General features: G+C 37.5%; 1 protein-coding gene across 2 annotated transcripts in view; it reads left to right on the top strand.

The window, feature by feature from the left end:
• LOC120861146 (importin-8) overlaps window positions 1-16,163 on the top strand; it is a 67,643-nt gene extending 51,480 nt beyond the window's left edge. For both annotated transcript variants that reach the window (XM_040236784.1, XM_040236783.1), the window contains 5 exons: window positions 2,482-2,702; window positions 5,577-5,782; window positions 10,512-10,715; window positions 12,989-13,105; window positions 14,164-16,163. In XM_040236784.1, the coding sequence (XP_040092718.1) occupies window positions 2,482-2,702; window positions 5,577-5,782; window positions 10,512-10,715; window positions 12,989-13,105; window positions 14,164-14,261 (846 nt within the window). In that variant the 3' untranslated portion in view covers window positions 14,262-16,163. The remainder of the gene's footprint in view (window positions 1-2,481; window positions 2,703-5,576; window positions 5,783-10,511; window positions 10,716-12,988; window positions 13,106-14,163) is intronic.
• Window positions 16,164-18,905: the final 2,742 nt, after the last annotated feature.

The raw sequence follows: 18,905 nt of genomic DNA, 5'->3' as shown, positions 1-18,905 counted from the left end.
AAATTTTAAAATAATTTTAAAATAATCCCTGTTTGATTATTCATTTTATTTTAACTCCTAGGGATTGCTTAAATTTTTTTATGAATAAATAAAACATAACACATACTCTCAAGTCTGGTTTACAAAAAACAAAGTATATTCAGAAAAATCTAGCTTCCATCCCTGTCCACTCTACCATTACTCTCTCTCCCTATTTCCATCTCCCCCAACCCCAGTTTTTAGTTCATACTTTCATTAAAAAAAATAAGCAAATAGTTAAATTCATTATCTCCTCACCTTCTTAAGTAGTAGTGTTGTTGTTGTTCTCTCGCTAAGTTGTGTCCAACTCTTTGTGACCCCATGGACTGCAGCATGCCAGTCTTCCTTGTTCTTCAGTATCTCCTGGGGTTTGCTTAAACTCATGTTTATTGAGTTGGTGACTCCAAATAATGGCCTCATCCTCTGTCTCCCCCTTCTCCTCCTGCCCTCAATCTTTCCCAGCATTGAGGTCTTTTCCAGTGAGTCTGCTCATTGCATCAAGTGGCTAAAGTATTGGAACTTCAACTTGAGTATCAGTCCTTCCAGCGAATATTCAGGACTGATTTCCTTTAGGATTGACTGGTTTGATCTCCTTGTTGTCCAAGGGACTCTCAAGAGTCTTCTCCAGCTCCACAGTTTGAAAGCATCAATTCTTCAGCACTCAGCCTTCTTTATGGACCAACTCTCACATCTGTACATGACTACTAGAAAAATATAACTTTAACTATGTGGGCCTTTGTTGGCAAAGTGATATCTCTAGTTTTTGATACACTGTCTAGGTTTGTCATGGGCTTCCCTGGTGGCGCAGACGGTAAAGTGTCTGCTTGCAATGCGGGAGACCCGGGTTTGATCCCTGGGTTGGGAAGATCCCCTGGAGAAGGAAATGGCAATCCACTCCAGCACTCTTGCCTGGAAAATCCCATGGATGGAGGAGCCTGATAGGCTTTTTCCCCAGGAAGGGAGTGTCTTAATTTTGTGGCTTCAGTCACTGTCTGCAGTGATTTTATAACCCAAGAAAATAAAATCTGTCACTGTTTCCACTTTTTCCCCATCTGTTTGCCAGGAAGTGATGGGACTACATGCCATGATCTTAGTTTTTTGAATGTTGGGTTTTAAGCCAGCTCTTTTACTCACCTCTTTGACCCAGATCAAGAGGCTCTTTAGTTCCTCTTCACTTTCTGCCATTAGAGTGGTATCATCTGCATAGCTGAGGTGGTTGATATTTATCCTGGCAATCTTGATTCTAGCTTGTGAGTCATTCAGCTCAGCATTTTGCTTGATGTAACCCAGACAGCATATTAGAAAGCAGAGATATCACTTTGCTGACAAAGGTCCATATAGTCAAAGCTATGGTTTTTCCAGTAGTCATGTACGGATGTGAGAGTTGGCCCATAAAGAAGACTGAGTGAGTGCTAAAGAATTGATGCTTTTGATTTGTGGTGCTGGAGAAGACTATTGAGGGTCACTTGGACAGCACAATCAAATCAGTCAGTCTTAAAGGAAATCAACCCTGAATATTCAACTGGAAGGACTGATGCTTAAGCTGAAGCTCCAATACTTTTGCCACCTGATGCAAAGAGCTGACTCATTGGAAAAGACCCTGATGCTGGGAAACACTGAGAGCAGGAATAAAAGGGGGTGACAGAATGAGATGGTTGGATTGCATCATTAACTCAATGGACATGAGTTCAGGCAAACTCTGGGTGATAGTGAAGGACAGGGAAGCCTGGGGTGTTGGAGTCCATGCAATTGCAAAGAGTCAGACACAGCTTAGTGGCTGAACAACAGCAAACCATGTTGTATGTTATATCCCTGTGACTTTTTTTAGGAATTTTTTTTCCTCAAGAGAAATTCTGATCACATCATGCTTATTCTAAGTTTCATTTTTTTTTTTTTTTTGCACTTGATTCTTGAACAATGCAGGAGTTAGAGGTGCTCACCCTCTGTGCAGTTAGAAATCTGTGTATAACTTCTAGTTGGCCCTCTGTGTACATGGTTTCTCCCTATCTGGATTTAATTAAACATGGATAGTGTGGAACTGTAGTATTAATTGTTGAAAAAAATCTGCATTTAAATGGATCCATATAGTTCAAACCCATTTTGTTGAAGGGTCAAGTATATTTCCAATTTGATTTATTAAAGAAAAACTCCATCCTAGTCATTTTAACTTAAAACATGGAAGTGACTGAGTCTATGTTTGGATTATTGCAGTTTTTTGATTGTGTACTCTTGTAGGACAACCTTCATCTAAGTGTAATCTTCAGTTAAAAGGAAAGGAGACATTTTGGTACTGCTCTAGGACCTTTTTTGGCCATTTAATCTCTCTGAGTTTAATAATTCTGAAAATGGTTTAAACTAGCAAGTTCTTCTGTCTTTAAGAGTATCTTATTTAATGATTACACTTTACCAGCATTCAACTTTCTGTAAAAGTTACTTGATTTCTGTTTTTCTTTTTTCCTCTAGTGCATTCCACTCTTTGTTCAACTTGTTTTGGAGCGATTAACCCGAGGGGTCAAAACTAGTGAGCTTCGTACTATGTGTCTTCAGGTTGCAATTGCTGCCTTGTACTACAACCCTGATTTGCTGCTACATACTTTAGAACGAATTCAGTTGCCTCACAACCCTGGACCTGTAACTGTACAATTTATAAATCAGTGGATGAATGATACAGATTGTTTTCTTGGGTCTGTGTCTTTTTCATTTTACACTGCATTTCTGTTCTTGGAAAGTTGACTTGTAATATGCATGTAAAATAGAATATTGAAAGATAGTTTTTATATCTAAGAATTTTTTAATGTACTGTTAATATAATATTAAATTTTTAGAGAATTAAGAATGTTTTTCAGGAGTATAATCTAGTGGAAAAGAACACAGACTCTGAAAATTAGGTTTATTACCCTTCCTCACTTGTTTTTGACTTATGTGTGTTGTTGTATGTCTTGGCAACAAGAATTAAGTGTCTACTTGGGTTCCTTGACATTAAGTGTCTGTAGGTAACAACATTCTAAATGGAGTCATGTTTCTAAGGAAAGTACTAGTCTGGTAAAAATATGAAAATCTCAAGGAAGCCTGTTCTCAAATGTGAAATCAGAGGATTGTTAGCATAGTCTTGGTCCTATCCTGGTAGGAGAGTTTGGCTTTGTGTGAAACACTCTCCTAGCTTTCTAACACAGGAAAAGTGAGATCCTAAGTCATAGTTATATACCCACCTCAGGTGACCCGACACATATAAGTGACCTTGTCGTGTTAGAATTTGAGAGACTGCTGATTAATTTAGAAATAACTAGTGTTCTTTCTACATCTTGCAAGATATCATTTAGAAAAATTTACTGAGGGGGAAATAATTCCAGCAGTAGTAGTTAGAATATTACCAAGTAGTGGGGAGATGGTGGAGGCTTGAATTAGGATGGTGGAAAAGGAATAGGGAACATACTTAAAAAGCTGCTATGTGTATTCTTATTTTTCTACATATAGGAGACTAGAATTTGTCCCAGATTTAGATTTCTTACTAATACTTTGAAAGGAAGAGCATACTTTAGGAAGAAATTGTACTTAGTTATATCTGACAAAGGTTTACAGAGTAGAGATTTAGTCATTCACAGTTATATAGTTTTTGTTGCTTAGTTGCTTAGTCATGTCCAACTCTTTTGCAACTCCATGGACTGTAGCCTGTCAGGCTCCTCTGTCCCTGGGATTTCCCAGACAAGAATATTGAAGTGGGTTGCCATTTCCTTCTCCAGGGGATCTTCCTGACCCAGGGGTTGAACCCACTTTTCCTGCATTGGCAGGCAGATTCTGTACCACTGAGCCACCAAGGAAGCCCAGTTATACAGTTAGTAGCATCTATAAGCAATTTTCCAAAAATAGAAGATGTCTCAGCAATTATATAGATTGGGCATGTGTGGATTGTGCTCCCTTGGATTCTTCAGAGCCCCACTCAATAATCATCTTTTGTACTGTAATCCATTTGACCCTTGACGTACACTACTAGGTAGAGGCTACATTAATGAGAAAGTCATCAGGTCAAGCACAGTACCTATTATAGTATACTACTTTGGCATTAGCAACTTGAATCAAGCAATGGAAATAATGAAGAATAACAGAAGCTATATTTGTTGTTAGGTTTGTTGTGTATTGAGGAGCACATGGTGTATATTGGAACTTTCTTGGTGGCTCAGACAGTAAAGAATCTGCCTGCAATATGGAAGACCGGCATTTGATCCCTGGATCAGGAAGTTCCCCTGGAAAAGGGAATGGCTACCCACTCCAGTATTCTTACCTGGAGAATCCCATGAACAGAGTAGCCTAGTGGGCTACAGTCCATGGGGTCTCAAAGAGTTGGACATGTTTGAGTGACTAACACTTTTTACTTTTTTTGTTGTATATTTTATTTTGAATTACTGCCATTAAATTTTTTTGTTCATGCCTGTGTGAATGTTACACTGATACAGTAATCTTTTCATTCTTAATATTTTTAGTTTTAAACAATTTAGAAGCATTCATGTAAAAATCTTTGTAATATATATTATGTATTTGCTAAATTGCTTCAGTTATGTCTGACTCTGTGCGACCCTATGGACTATAGCCTGCTAGGCTCCTCTGTTCATTGGATTCTCCAGGCAAGAATACTGGAAGGGGTTTCCATCCCCTCCTCCAGGTGATCTTCTGAACCAGGGACTGAACCCAGGTATCTTATGTCTCCTGCATTGGTAGGTGAGTTCTTTACCACTCGCTCCACCATTGGTCAAACTTTTTTTCCTTCAGAATTAAGTTTTCCTTATCTTGTTTTATTAGCACAGGACATTTAATAGATTTATTTGCAGCTATTAAGTTCAGCAGGGCTTTCCAGGTGGTGCAGTGGTAAAGAATCCACCTGCCCGTGCAGGAGGCACAGGAGACCTGGGTTCCATCTGGGGGTTGGGAACATCCTCTGAATCAGGAAATGGCTACCCACTCCAGTATTCTTGGCTAGAACGTTCCATGGACAGAGGAGCCTGGCAGGCTACAGTCATGGGATCTAAAAGAATAGGGCATGGCTGAGTAACTGAGCATGCCCACATTAAGTTCAGCTTATTAGACGGTGAGATTTTTAGACTAGCTTTTGGCACCTGGGGGGTTAGTATACAGTATAGTGTATAGATATATACACTATATAGACTAGTGTATAGTCTATACCTTGTAGACCAGTGCAATGGATCAAAGTCTAAGGGACTTCAATCTTTTTCACTGGATAGGAATTTTATGCTGTTATATACAGGTATTCTTACTTAATAAAACTTGTTTTATCAAGGCCCAGTTGCAGCATTTGTATTAATCATAAATTGATATTACAGCAAGATTCATCATATCAATTGCAGGCTCCCATAGGTCTTTGGTGATGATAATTGGTTTGCAAAACTTGATTTACATAGGAATTCATATAGTACAAAATAGTTTTACCTCTGTGTAGCTCCAGTGAATGAACCTTAGAGCAGAACTTGGATGTTCCTTTTTGTAATTTCTTCAGAAATTTTTCTTATTTCTCATGTGCACACTTTTTTCCCTTTTATGATTTGTAGGCATCATGATCGGAAGATGTGTATAATAGGACTGAGTATCCTTTTGGAATTGCAAAATCGACCTCCTGCAGTAGATGCTGTGGTGGGACAGATTGTGCCCTCAATTCTTTTCCTTTTCCTTGGATTAAAGCAGGTCTGTGCTACCAGACAACTGGTAAACCGGGAAGATCACTCAAAAGCAGATAAAGCCAATATAGAAGAAAATGGTAAAGTGTTCTAATTGCAGTGAATGCTAGAACTGATTTTTTTGAGTATGTGTTTTCTTTGAGTTTTAGTCTATTTAGAAACATTAAATAGATTTACATTTCTTGGCCTGCTAGATGTGTAACAAATATTTTGAGTTTGATTGACTGAATTATAGTAGTCCCTTCTTACCACAATTTTGGTTTTATGATTTCAGTTGTCTAAAAATGTTAAACGAAAAATTCCAGAAATAAACAGTTCATAACTTTATTTATCTATTTCCCATTGAAGTATAGTTGATCTACAATATTATATTATTGGTTATACATTTAGGTCTTTAGTTTCAGATCTACAGCATGAACTATTTTTATAGATTACACTGTTTAAAGTTATTAACATATTCCCTGTGCTGTTCAGTATATCCTTGTAGCTTATTTTTTTAAAACTTAATAGTTTGTACCTCTTAATCTCCTACTCTTGGCCCTCCACTTCCCCCTTCCTAATGGTTAACTACTAGTTATTTCTCTGTATCTGTGAGTCTGTTTATATTCATTTGTTTCTTTCATCTTTTATATTCCACATTTAAATGTAACATATAGAACTTGTCTTTCTCTGTTTGACTTACTTCATTAAGCATAATATCCTTTAGATCTATCCCATTTTGTTCCAAATGGCAAGATGTCATTCTTTGTTTATAGCTGAGTACTAATCCACTGTATATCTCACCACATCTTCATTATCCATTCATTTGTTGATGGACATTTGCATTGCTTCCTTATATTGGCTATTGTAAATAAGCTGCTGTGAACATTGAGGGGTGTGTGTATCTTTTTGAGTTATTTTTTAATATATGTATATATACCCAGGAGTGAAATTGCTGGATCATATTTTTAGTTTTTTGAGAAACTTTTCATACAGTTTTCCATAATGGTTGTACCAGTTTACATTCCCACCAACAGTATGCAAGTGTTCCCTTTTCTTTATATCCTTGCCAATGTTTGTTATTTGTTGATAGCCATTCTTACTGAGAGGGGTGAGATGATATCTCATTGTGATTTTGAGTTGCATTTCTCTAGTGATTAGCCATGTTGAATATCTTTTATGCATATTCAGGTCTTCTGCTCATTTTTTAATTAGGTCAGTCGGCTTTTTGACATTGAGTTGTATGAGCTATTTATATATTTTGAGTATTAACCCCTATCATATTATATCATTTCTTGTACTTATTGGTTGTCTTTTCATTTTATCAATGATTTTCTTTGATGCCCCAAAACTTTTAAGTTTAATCAGGTTCCATTTGTTTTTGTTTTTGTGTCCTTTGCTTTAGGAGACAGAACCCCCCAAATATTTCTGCAATTTATATCAAAGAGTGTTCTATTTTTCTGCTAGTTAGTTTTATGGTTTCTGGTTATACATTTAGGTCTTTAATCCATTTTGAGTTTATTTTTATCTGTGATGTGAGAAAATGTTCTAATTTCATTCTTTTACATGTAGCTGTCCAGTTTTCCCAATATGCTTATTATTGAAGAAACTGATATTTTCCATTGTGTATTCTTGCTGCTTTTGTGGTAGGTGAATCAACTCCAAATCTAGAAGTCTATTTCTGGGCTTTTAATTCTTTCCCATTGATCTATGTGTCTGTTTTTGTGCCATTACCATACTGTTTTGATTACTGTAGCTTTATAGGATAGTCTGCAATTAAAGCACATGATACCTCCAACCCTGTTCTTTTTCATCAAGATTGCTTTGACAGTTCAGGGTTTTTTGTGGTTCCATATAAATTTTAGGACGATTTGTTCTAATTCTGTGGAGGGTGTCATGGGTATTTTGATAGGCATTAAATCTATGATTGCTTGGTAGTATGTTTAACAGTATTAACAGTATTAACTCTTCCAATCCATAAACACAGGATATCTTTCCATTTTTTGGTATTTTCTTCCATTCTGTCTTCAGTGTTTTATAATTTGTAGAATATAGGTCTTTTCACTTCCCTCAGTTAAGTTCATTCATAAGTATTTAATTTTCTTCAATACGATTTTAAATAGATTTGTTTTCTTGATTTCTCTTTCTTCAACTTTACTGAATTCATTTATTAGTTCTAAAAGCTTTTTGGTGGAGACTGTATGGTTTTCTATATATAGTATTATGGCATATGAAAATAGTGACAGTTTTACTTCCCTTCCAATTTGGATTCCTTTATTTCTTATTTCGTTTTCTTATCTGATTGCCATGGCTCACCTCCCAATAGTATGTTAAATAGAAGTGGCAAGAGTGGGCATCCTTACCTTGTTCCTGAATTTAGAGGAAAATCTTTCCGCTTTCACTGTAGCATATGGTGTTAGTTGTGGGTTGGCCATAAACAGCCTTTATTATGTTGAGGGATGTTCTCTCTATACCTACTTCGATGGGAATTTTTGTCATGAATGGATGTTGAATTTTGTCAAGTGCTTTTTGGTAGGTATTATGATCATCATGTGATTTTATTCTTTTTTTATGTGGTGTATCACATTGATTGGTGGGTATTGAATCATCTTTGCATTCCTGGAATAAATCCCACTGGATTGTTGTGTATGATCCTTTTTATAAGTGTTGAATTTGGTTTGTTAATAATTCTGTTGAGGATTTTTGCATTGATATTCATCAGAAATATTAGCCTATAATTCTCTTTCTCTTTTTTTTGGTAGTGTCTTTGCTTTTGGTGGCCCCATGGAATGAGTTTGGGAGTGTTCTCCCTTCTTCAGCTTTTTGGAATAGTTTGAGGACAGGTATTAGCTTTTCTTTATACATTTGGAGGAATTTTCATGTTAAGCCATCCAGTCATGGACTTCTGTTTGCTGGGATTTTTTTTGATTATGAATTCAATATACTAGAGTGATCTCTTTATTCAGATTGTCTATTTCTTCCTTGTTCAATTTTGGAAGGCTGTATATCTCTAGAAATGTTTCCATTCCTTCTTGGTTGTTCAGTTTGTTGGCTTATAACTATTTGTAGCATTTACTTATGATTTTTTTGGTATCTCTGTGATATCAGTTGCAATTTCTTTTATTTCTTGTTTTATTTATTTGAGTCCTCTTTTTTTTTACCCCACTACAGGCTTATACATTTTGCTTATTTTTCAAAAAACAGTTCTTGATTTTTTCTACTATTTTTTTTTGGTCTATTTTATTTATTTCCCCTCTAAACTTTATTATTTCTTTCTTCTGACTTTGGGCCTTGTTTGTTCTTTTTTTATTCTTTTAGATGGTAGGTTAGGCTGTTTATTTGATATTTTTCTTGTTTCTTGAGGTAAACCTAAATTTTGCAGTGTTTGTAAATTTGGAAAGTTGTGTTTTTGTTTTCATTTGTCTCAAGGTATTTTCTGTTTTCTTTTATGATTTTTTTCATTCATCAATTGGTGTTTTAGTAGCATGTTGTTTAGTCTTCATGTGTTTATATTTTTCATTTTTCTACCTGTGATTGATTTCTAGTTTCATAGTGTAGTCTGAAAAAATGCTTAATATAATTTCTATCCTTTTACATTTGGTGAGACTTATTTTGTGGCCTAGCATGTATTCTGTCCTGGAGAACGTTCCACATGCATTTGGAAAAAACTTGTATTCTGCCATTTTGGGATGTAATATCCTGTAGATATATGTTAAGTTCAACTGGTCTAATGTTTACTTAGACACATTAGAAAAACCACCAAACTACGTTTCCGTCTGTGTGTGTCTTTAACCCTGAAATTAGTTTCTTCAAGCAATCAGAATTCTTTTTTTCCAGTATGTTGCACTCTAATTTCTTACGTTGGTCTCTCTTGGCTTATAATTATTAAGACTTGAGGGAAGATGTTTTAGTAATATCCAGACTTTCTTATTGAATTTCCTACTTAAGTGTATGACGATTAACCAACAAAGGTTTCTCTTGCTGTCTTGTTATTATCCTTTATATATAGTTTTTTTTTGTGTGTGTGTGTGTGTATGTGGTAAAAACTATGGTTTCTTGCCTTATCCCTAAAATTATTTTGCAGCTTAATCCAAGTGCTTCAGTATGGTATGTTTTATAGAACCAGATTTAGATTAATAATGCCTGGTTTAAGTTTACTCCAGGTTTTTCCTCTTAGATTGATTTTTGCCCTGCATTTACTATCTTCCAGTTATTTACAGTATTGGCCTGTCTGGAACAGACTGGCCCTGAAAATAGAAACTCAATCTATGGAGATACACAGTTCAGCTGTCTACTTTTTAACCCATGTGTAGCTGATTATTTTTCCTTAATATTTCTAAACTTTTCTGTTTCTGTTAGCAGAAATGACCTCTTCATTTGAGTATTTCCAAGCAATTGGTAATTATTAATATCTTAGTTAATTGTTAAGAGACTCACATTCTCAATGGGAGGTCATTGTTGTTTAAAACACATGCACTGAGTACACAATCATTTTATGTCTTTTTTTTTTTTACAAAAAAGGTTAATTTGGGAATCTGTGGCTAAATAGTATTTTTATGTTAATGGATATGAAGCTGCCATTGTTAAACAATAATAACAGTTCATCTAGATCACAGATTTAGAGATAGTTAGAAATTGTTTTAAATGAGGAAGATAAAGTCATTTTCAATTTAGCAAGCTATAGTAAAGGTAAGGTTTATTTTATTTTGCATAAAATATTTGGTAGTTTTTCCATTTCTAGAATGTCACTTTATAATTTTTGTTTTCATTTGGATTTATCTTTTGTCCTTATGTGATTTGATTACTTTTGAATGAATAATGGATTCACAGAAGAGATTTCAAGTGATGAAGAGGAGACTAATGTAACTGCTCAAGCAATGCAGTCAAATAATGGAAGAGGTGAAGATGAGGAGGAAGATGACGATGACTGGGATGAAGAAGTGTTGGAAGAAACTGCTCTTGAGGGATTCAGTACTCCGCTGGACCTTGACAATAGTGTGGATGAATATCAATTTTTTACACAAGCTTTGCTGAGTATGTTGTTACTCCCTGAATCGTCAGATATGTTTTTCATTTCCATCTTTTAGATGTTGTTTTGGGGTCTACCCCAAATTAGTTTGGAATTCCCTGTAAAAATTGTATTTATTTTTAATTATAGAAATCTCCAAACATACATAAAATGAGAGCAGATAGCATACTGTCAGGGTAAGATTGCAGGATATCCTCATAAAAGTAATTTAAGGCAAGAATATCTGTATATATTGTTCATCCTCTAGGTATAAACAAAGATTTTTACAGAATGGAGTATCTCACATATTTTGCTTAAAAATTGTGGCCATAAACTTATCAGCAATTCACAATCCCCTTGGGAAGGAATGGAGTCCATAAGAGAGTAAATTTTTAACTATATAAGCAATATACCAGTTTTGTACAGGAAAGGACACTAGAAATACAGTTAAAGTACTCATAAAAGATTGGAAGAAAATACTGTCATGTAAAATCCACAGATTACAGAAACCTTCTATAAATGAATAAGACCAATAACCTAGTATAAGAATGAGATATATAAATAGAAAACTTATATAATTAAAAATAAGTAATAAACCAATGAGAATATTTGGAAAATTATTATAAACAAGTTATAATGAAAAGAAATCCCACTTTATAGGTTGCTTGATAGTTACATTGTATTTCTATGGCAGTATCATAATTTAGCTTATTTCCACTGATGGACATACAGGATATTTCCAGTTTTTTGTTTCTTTGCTGTTGTAAAGAATATTAAATTGAACATCCTTGTTCAATTTGAACACCAACCCTAAAATATTGTTGTTAATACTAACAAGGTAGTGATAGCCTAATATACTGACATTATGTAGTATGCCAATGTATTGTTTATTACAAATACCATTAATGAATCACCTCTGTGTTTTATTGAAATTTAGCAGGAACAAGAGGTAGAGAGTCCAGGGAATGATATTCCAAAACATGTGGAAGATAAAGAGCATAAAGGTGGAAATTGGAATGCAGAGGGTGTGCTCTAAGGCAGTTGCTACTGGACCTGGGTGTCCACCATAAGCAACAAAGAAGCTCTTTGGTCTTGGGTGGGATATCAGGATGTGTATTTTGAAAAAGCTCCTCAAGAGATAGGCAACCAACTTTGGCTCAGTCAGCATATAGGGGCCACTGCTTAAGTCTCTGTGAAGTGTTAAAATTGTACCAAATTGTACCAGCCTTGGATTCTGGACTGAGGTTGTCTTTATCCCATTGCCCATTAGAGTGTTGTTGAATGTTTTTGTATAAAGAGGTGATCTTGGGGATGTGGTAGTTTCTTTCAGGGGTATTATCTATTGATAATGTCCAAAAAGAACTGAAGTGGGCTAGACTTGGGAACCAAGTGTTAGGAAATTGCTTTATGTAAGTAAAGCCCTTGAGAGAAAGGGTGGCATTTGATGAAAAAAAAGCATATAGGTGAAAACCATCAAGAAAGAAGCACAGAATTGGATGTGAAGAGGGTATGATAGTGGTTGACTAGGAGACTGATAGAACTAGTGATGGAAATGGGGAGATCCAAAGAGAGTTTGAGAGGTAAAATGTTAACTTTGGTTATAGTTGTGCTGAATTTCAGGTGACCTATCCAATGTAAAAGTCCAGGAAGTTTAGTGAACAGTTTTACCTAAAGGTACAAATTCGAGTTTTTGGTGTAGATGCAGGTAGCATGTGGCATGTGCCGGCAGCATGAGAATTCCTGAGGAAAATGATAACGAGTGAGTAAAGTGTTTCCCATGATCTGGATTTTAGGGAGCTTTCATAGTTAGTGAAACCCCAAGAAGTGGAGGAGATGGCAAAGGAGGCAGAGAACTAGGCAAGGGAGAGATTTGTGGTGTTCCAACCCTTCTACAAGGGGCTTCCCTCATGGCCCAGCTGGTAAAGAATCCACCTGCAATGCGAAGACCTGGGTTCGATCCTTGGGTTGGGAAGATCCCCTGGAGAAGTGAAAGGCTACCCACACCAGTATTCTGGCCTGGAGAATTCCATGGACTATGTATAGTCCATGAGGTCGCAAAGAGTCGGGCATGACTGGGCGACTTTCACTTCACTTCAGCCTTCCTTTGTAGCCCCACATAAGTTGAGTACTAAAGTGAGTACTCCAGGAGTCATCCTTTGTTGGAATAAGTTTTATCACCTATTGTCTGTTATCATTTTATTGTAATTTGGTTATATCATTAGTTATTATCTGAAATAATAATTGTCACTGGACTCCCTTATCATTCCTTCTCCCCTGAAACACCCCTGCATTACAACAGCTGTGCAGAATCGGGATGCTGCATGGTATCAACTGCTGATGGCACCGCTCAGTGAGGATCAGAGGAGGGCGCTGCAGGAGGTGTACACATTGGCCGAGCACCGGAGGACAGTGGCAGGTCAGCCAGCATGATTTTTTGATCAGAGCGCATGTGTTGGTAGTTAGCCTTTATTTTTACCAGCCTCTAAAATTTGTTTTTAGAGGCCAACCTTTCAAGATAATAAAAAATTATCATTATTTTATGATCTTTTTAATCACTTACGATAGCTTTGCAAAACACTCTTTGTTAATAACTGTCTTTAGTAGTGTTCTTATTCACACCTTTATCCTATTTTGGAGCCAAAGGTAAGACATAAAGGTGGGATGAATCTTGCTGAAGGAGAGTTAACCAGTTGGGTCACCCACCTAACCATCTAAACAGTGAATCAAAGGCATTTTATGAGTTCCTATAAGGACCTTATATTTCTAGAAATGAAATACTGTGCATTTCTTTTTGTTGGGCTTTATGTAGAAGTTGGTGATTCTTGTTGATTTTCAGTTTTTGAGATGGAGAAATTATTTTACGCAGATATTATTATGGCCACTTCTGGAGAAGTAATGGAAGATTTTGTAATTACAGAAGTATTTTAGTGGAAGACAATATGGAATAGGAATCTAGAGTTTAGAGCCCAGCTTCTTCTGCATGGACTTTAGACTTTAGTCCTGTCCAGATTCTGTGTTGCCTCTCCTGATGGGAGAAGTGAGTGTGCCCTTTTAGGGGTAGACACTATGACTTTGAGCCTTGTTATTATATTGCTCAGTTTTAGCAAACAGTTTTTCCAAAATAGGAATTATAATTGCAGTCATCCCTCAGTATCTTCAGAGGGGATTGGTTCCTAGGCTCCCCTCAAATACCAAAATCCTAGGATGCTCAAGTTCCTTGTTAAAATGGTGTGGTACAGTGGGCCCTCTATATCCTGTGTATCTGTGGGTTACACATCCCCAGACACCTGGACGATGGTACTTACTGACATGGGTTTGTTAAAGGCTAGTGTTCAATTGGGCAGAATAATTAATACCACGACTCACATTCCTTCACAGTGCTAACTCTAAAGAATCTAGCTCCTTTGAGGATATTTCCAACTTTGTTACCTTAGATACTCTTCTCTTCTCCCTGCTTTCTCTTGCAAATTCTAGAGGCAAAGAAGAAGATTGAACAACAGGGAGGCTTCACCTTTGAAAACAAAGGAGTCCTCTCTGCATTTAATTTTGGGACTATGCCTACCAACAACTGAAAGAAGGAACATCAACTGACTAAACATCATTGTTATATTGAAAGTCAGAGGAAGGAGAGGGTCAGCAGAGCTGGGGAGGGGCTGCTGTTTGTGCCGCCTGCTGTGCCAGTTACTGCTTGGCATCCAGCAGCACCTTTCCCTGCCCCTGTGTCCCCTTTGATCTTTCTCACCCTGAAATATATATTTTAAGCAGCTACTGTAATGTATGGAGTTAAAGAAAAACAAAATCATAGGACTGAAAAGGACAAAGCATATGCTCCAAAGGATGAACGACCAAGGTGGATTTAGAGGATTGGATGGAATTGCACGTCTCAGGTTTTGCCATGCAGAATCAATGGATTTATGCGAATAACAGTGCCTTCTGTTGTACATGAATTATCTGAAAAAAAATTTTTTTGGAGTGTGTTGCAATTTTTTTTAAAGCATAAAACATATTTCTAGATAAATGTAAACCTTGGCTATATGTTGATTTATTCTGTATTTTACTATGTGAATTTCCTGTTAGACAGTTAGCTACAAGTCACTCTGGTTTCAAAATCATCACTGCTCCCCTTGACCCCCTGCTGCTGGGGGCTTTCTTCAGGGGTCGTACAATATGCACTGGCTCTGGTTTTTCATAATGTGTTTTTTTCCTAAAGATGTGGCTTTCCTAAGAAGTGTCTTATTCTCTCTTCTGTCATATTTTTCAGCCCTGAAAGGGGTAGTATTTCTTTCGAATCAGTCTATATGAGTATTGATTTCATTCATAACCTGGTAAGTTCAGGACTCAAAAATTTCTTGGCAGCAAGTGGCAGGGACTCCTTAGTCACTGGAATTAACAATAAGTCCGAGTATTTTCTGAATCATGTACTTAATTATGCAGTTAATTGATAATTATGCTAAAGCACATTGAACTTCTAAGAGAGAGGTGCTGCATAAGTATGCTGTCTTTCTGGATGGGGGTTTGCATTGTCAATAACTTATCATTCCAGCTGTGTTGGACCTGGGTCCAAAACATTTTGTAACAGTATTTTTTATCTAGGAAAAAGACCCAAGTAAATCTAACATCTTGCTTTCTCACACATCTGACTTGTCTCCTATCTAATCTGAACTGAATCTGTTTTTATTTTAGCTCAGATTGGCTTCTTCTATTTTTCAGGGGTCGGGATATTGGTCACTGCACTCTTACATTGTAATGATGCAAGATAGCCCATGAGAAATATTACAGATATAGGCTACAGCTGTTTTTCTGAACTGATTCAGTGCCAGAACATGGGTCATAGTGTTTTCATTCTGTAAAGTGAAAATGGATTTTCAGAACTTAATATATTTCTGGATATGATACAGTTATCCTTTTTTATGAAATGTTTGCAGCTTATATTTTCCATCAGTGACTGGAGGAATTTCCTCCAGGTGCTTTCTAGATTACCATCCCTTGTTAATATGAACTCTTTTTAGAATTTTAGGTTATTTAAGTAGATTTTACAGAAGTAGCCCAAGAAGCCATGAGTTTCAGTTAAATGATCCCCTGCTTTCCTCTGCCCTATTCTTCCCAAGGCACTGATGCTGAGTGTGCCAACTGGGAGTTAGAAGAGAAAGATGGCATTGGGGGAAATTGTTAACATCTTAAGCTTTGAATCTCTTCTTATTCTCCTTATGTCCCAAATGATTTAATTTTAACATAATATGCCTTCACACTGGATTGTAAAAGGCATGTGATTTTATTTTTGTGATGTATTGTCTCCTGCAGTATTAAAGGGAAAGAAGTGTTAATGTGTATCATCCTATCTTGTTTTTGAAGCCAGGGTAGTTGTACAATTTTGTTACCAGCAGTGCTAACCTGAATGTGATCTGATAACCTTGGAAGTGCAGGAACTCATATGAATGTAAAATAAAATGTGGGCTTATTGCCAGGATCCTGAACTCCTCTGTGTGAAATATTTTCTGAAACACCCATCAGGATGTTTTCCTGACTCCTGGGGACCTGAAGGAAGGTGGGCATAGGTTGGGGAGGATAACAAGGGCTCATCAGAAACAGCTAAAGAGTGGGGAGTGTTTGGGGACAAGAGCCCATCTTATAAACCAAGGTGTCCAAATGAGAACTGCAGATGCTCTGAAAAAGCAAGACCATTCAACCACATTAGGACCCTGAAGAAAAGGAAAAGATGCCTGTGGTGGAGCCATTTTCTGATGTATATGTGCATGCTTAGTCGTGTCTGACTCTTTGCAATGCCGTGGACTGTCGCCCAGGTTCCTCTGTCCATGGGATTTTTCAGGCAAGAATACTGGAGTGAGTTACCATTTCCTCCTCTAGGGGATCTTTCTGACTCAGGGATCAAACCCAAGTCTCTTGTGTCTCCTGCATTGGCAGGTGGATACTTTGCCACTGTGCCACCTGGGAAGCCCCAGTTTCTTGATGGGTGGCCAAATTAGGAGCAGTTGAAACAGTGGAATGGTAAGTGCTGGCCTTTTGATTCTCAAATATTTACCTAGCATGACAGTAAACTTTTCCTCCCTACCTTTGATTTATGTTAAGACTGCACTGAACCAGTAAATTGTTAATCTGTGAAGATTACAAAGAAAGAAAACAAATTAGGTTATTTGTTTAATATAGTGAGAGTCCAGTTTTCTGTTCAACAGTGGAGGTTGAAAATTGCAGTACATTTATGGAGGAAATCAAAGGAAACTTCTCCATGTGATCAGAGGCTGCCAGTTTTGTGTGTGTGTGCGTGTACGCACGCACGTTTCATCTGTTAAAAAAAATCAGTTCAGATAAGCCTTAAATGGAAATCTGTCCTGCTCCTGTTTCACTCTCTCCAATGAGATCAGTGTACAAGTGGGTTGGAAACATCTCAGGCAGTCCATTGTGTGACTAAGACCACAAAGTCAGTGAATGAAGGGTTGGGCTGTATTTTTAAGAAGAAGCACAAACAGCAGTGCAGCCATGGCCAGTTCTGTAGCCAGGAGAGAGGTTGTGTATGCAGTGGTGGGTTGAGTGGCAGGAGAGTCTGGGGCAGACAGCAGTGCTGGCAGAGAGAAGAGAGGGCTGTGTTGTGAGAGGGTCTGCAAGACTCATCCATCAAGGGGGAAGGTGAGTGAAGGCAAATGCTCCCTGCAGAGCACCTGAGAGGAAGTTCACCTTGGAGATCATCCAGTTTGAAAAAAAGATTCAAGCAGTCTGTGGATGCCTCTCAAGAGCTAAGAATCAGAGGCTTCACAAAGGGTCTGGAATATACCTGGAGCTAAGAGTAATTCAGGCAGGAGTGACCTTAGCGTGCGTGCTTAGTTGCTAAATTGTGTCCAACTCTTTGTGATCCCATGGACTGTAGCCCACCAGGCTCTCTGTCCATGGAATTTTCAGGCAAAAATATTGGAGTGGGTTGCCACTTCCTATTCCAGGGATCTTCCTGACCTGGGGTTCTAACCTGCATCTCTTGAGTCTCCTGCGTTGGCAGGCGGATTCTTTACCAGCTGAGCCACTGGAGAAGTCCATCACTGGTACCAAGTCCCCACAAAGAAGACTAATAGCTAGACTGGAGAATTCAGGGGGACTTGAAACATCCCACCTCACATTGAATCATCTCTGTGCCTGGCTGCAGTGCAACAAATATTTATTTGTCATACCTCTCAGCTTCTTGGATCTTATTTCTTTGACCAGAGATTGAACCCAGGCCATGTCAGTGAAAGCACCATGTCCTAACCACTGGACCACCAGTGAATTCTCAAGCAATTATTTAAATAAGTTTAATAATTTGATCTCCCTTTTAACCTAGTACTGTTTACGTGTTCACTCAATATTTATTTGGTGAAGTTGGGGAGAAATTTTTTATTAATAGATATTGTATACAAATATTTTCAAAATAAGAGACTTCTATACATTTATTACACACAGTTTTCCAAGCCAGGTAACCCAATATTGTTCCAATATTGGTTATTCCCAATAACCAAAACTACAAACTCAATTTCTCAATATTTAGCTTCCTGCAGCTGCTGATATAAGACAACCCTCAGCTCAGTTCAGTTCAGTTCAGTCACTCAGTCGTGTCCAACTCTTAGCGACCCCATGAATTGCAGCACGCCAGGCCTCCCTGTCCATCACCAACTCCCAGAGTTCACTCAGACTCACGTCCATTGAGTCAGTGATGCCATCCAGCCATCTTATCTTCTGTTGTCCCCTTCTTCTCCTGCCCCCAATCCCTCCCAGCATCAAAGTCTTTTCCAGTGAGTCAACTCTTCTAATGAGGTGGCCAAAGTACTGGAGTTTCAGCTTTAACATCAGTCCTTCCAAAGAAATCCCAGGGCTGATCTCCTTCAGAATGGACTGGTTGGATCTCCTTGCAGTCCAAGGAACTCTCAAGAGTCTTCTCCAACACCACAGTTCAAAAGCATCAATTCTTCGGTGCTCAGTTTTCTTCACAGTCCAACTCTCACATCCATACATGACCACAGGAAAAACCATAGCCTTGACTAGACGGACCTTAGTCGGCAAAGTGATGTCTCTGCTTTTGAATATGCTATCTAGGTTGCTCATAACTTTTCTTCCAAGGAGCAAGTGTCTTTTAATTTCATGGCTGCAATCACCAAAATTAGGGGCATTTTCCACATAAAACAGTGTTTGACATCAGTAGGTACCAGCAGAAAGGGTTTATCTTTTCTACTTTGGTG

This window comes from Oryx dammah, unplaced genomic scaffold, assembly GCF_014754425.2.
Source record: "Oryx dammah isolate SB20612 unplaced genomic scaffold, SCBI_Odam_1.1 HiC_scaffold_11229, whole genome shotgun sequence".
Taxonomy (NCBI): Eukaryota; Metazoa; Chordata; class Mammalia; order Artiodactyla; family Bovidae; genus Oryx; species Oryx dammah.
This window is presented reverse-complemented; position numbering and strand designations above follow the sequence as displayed.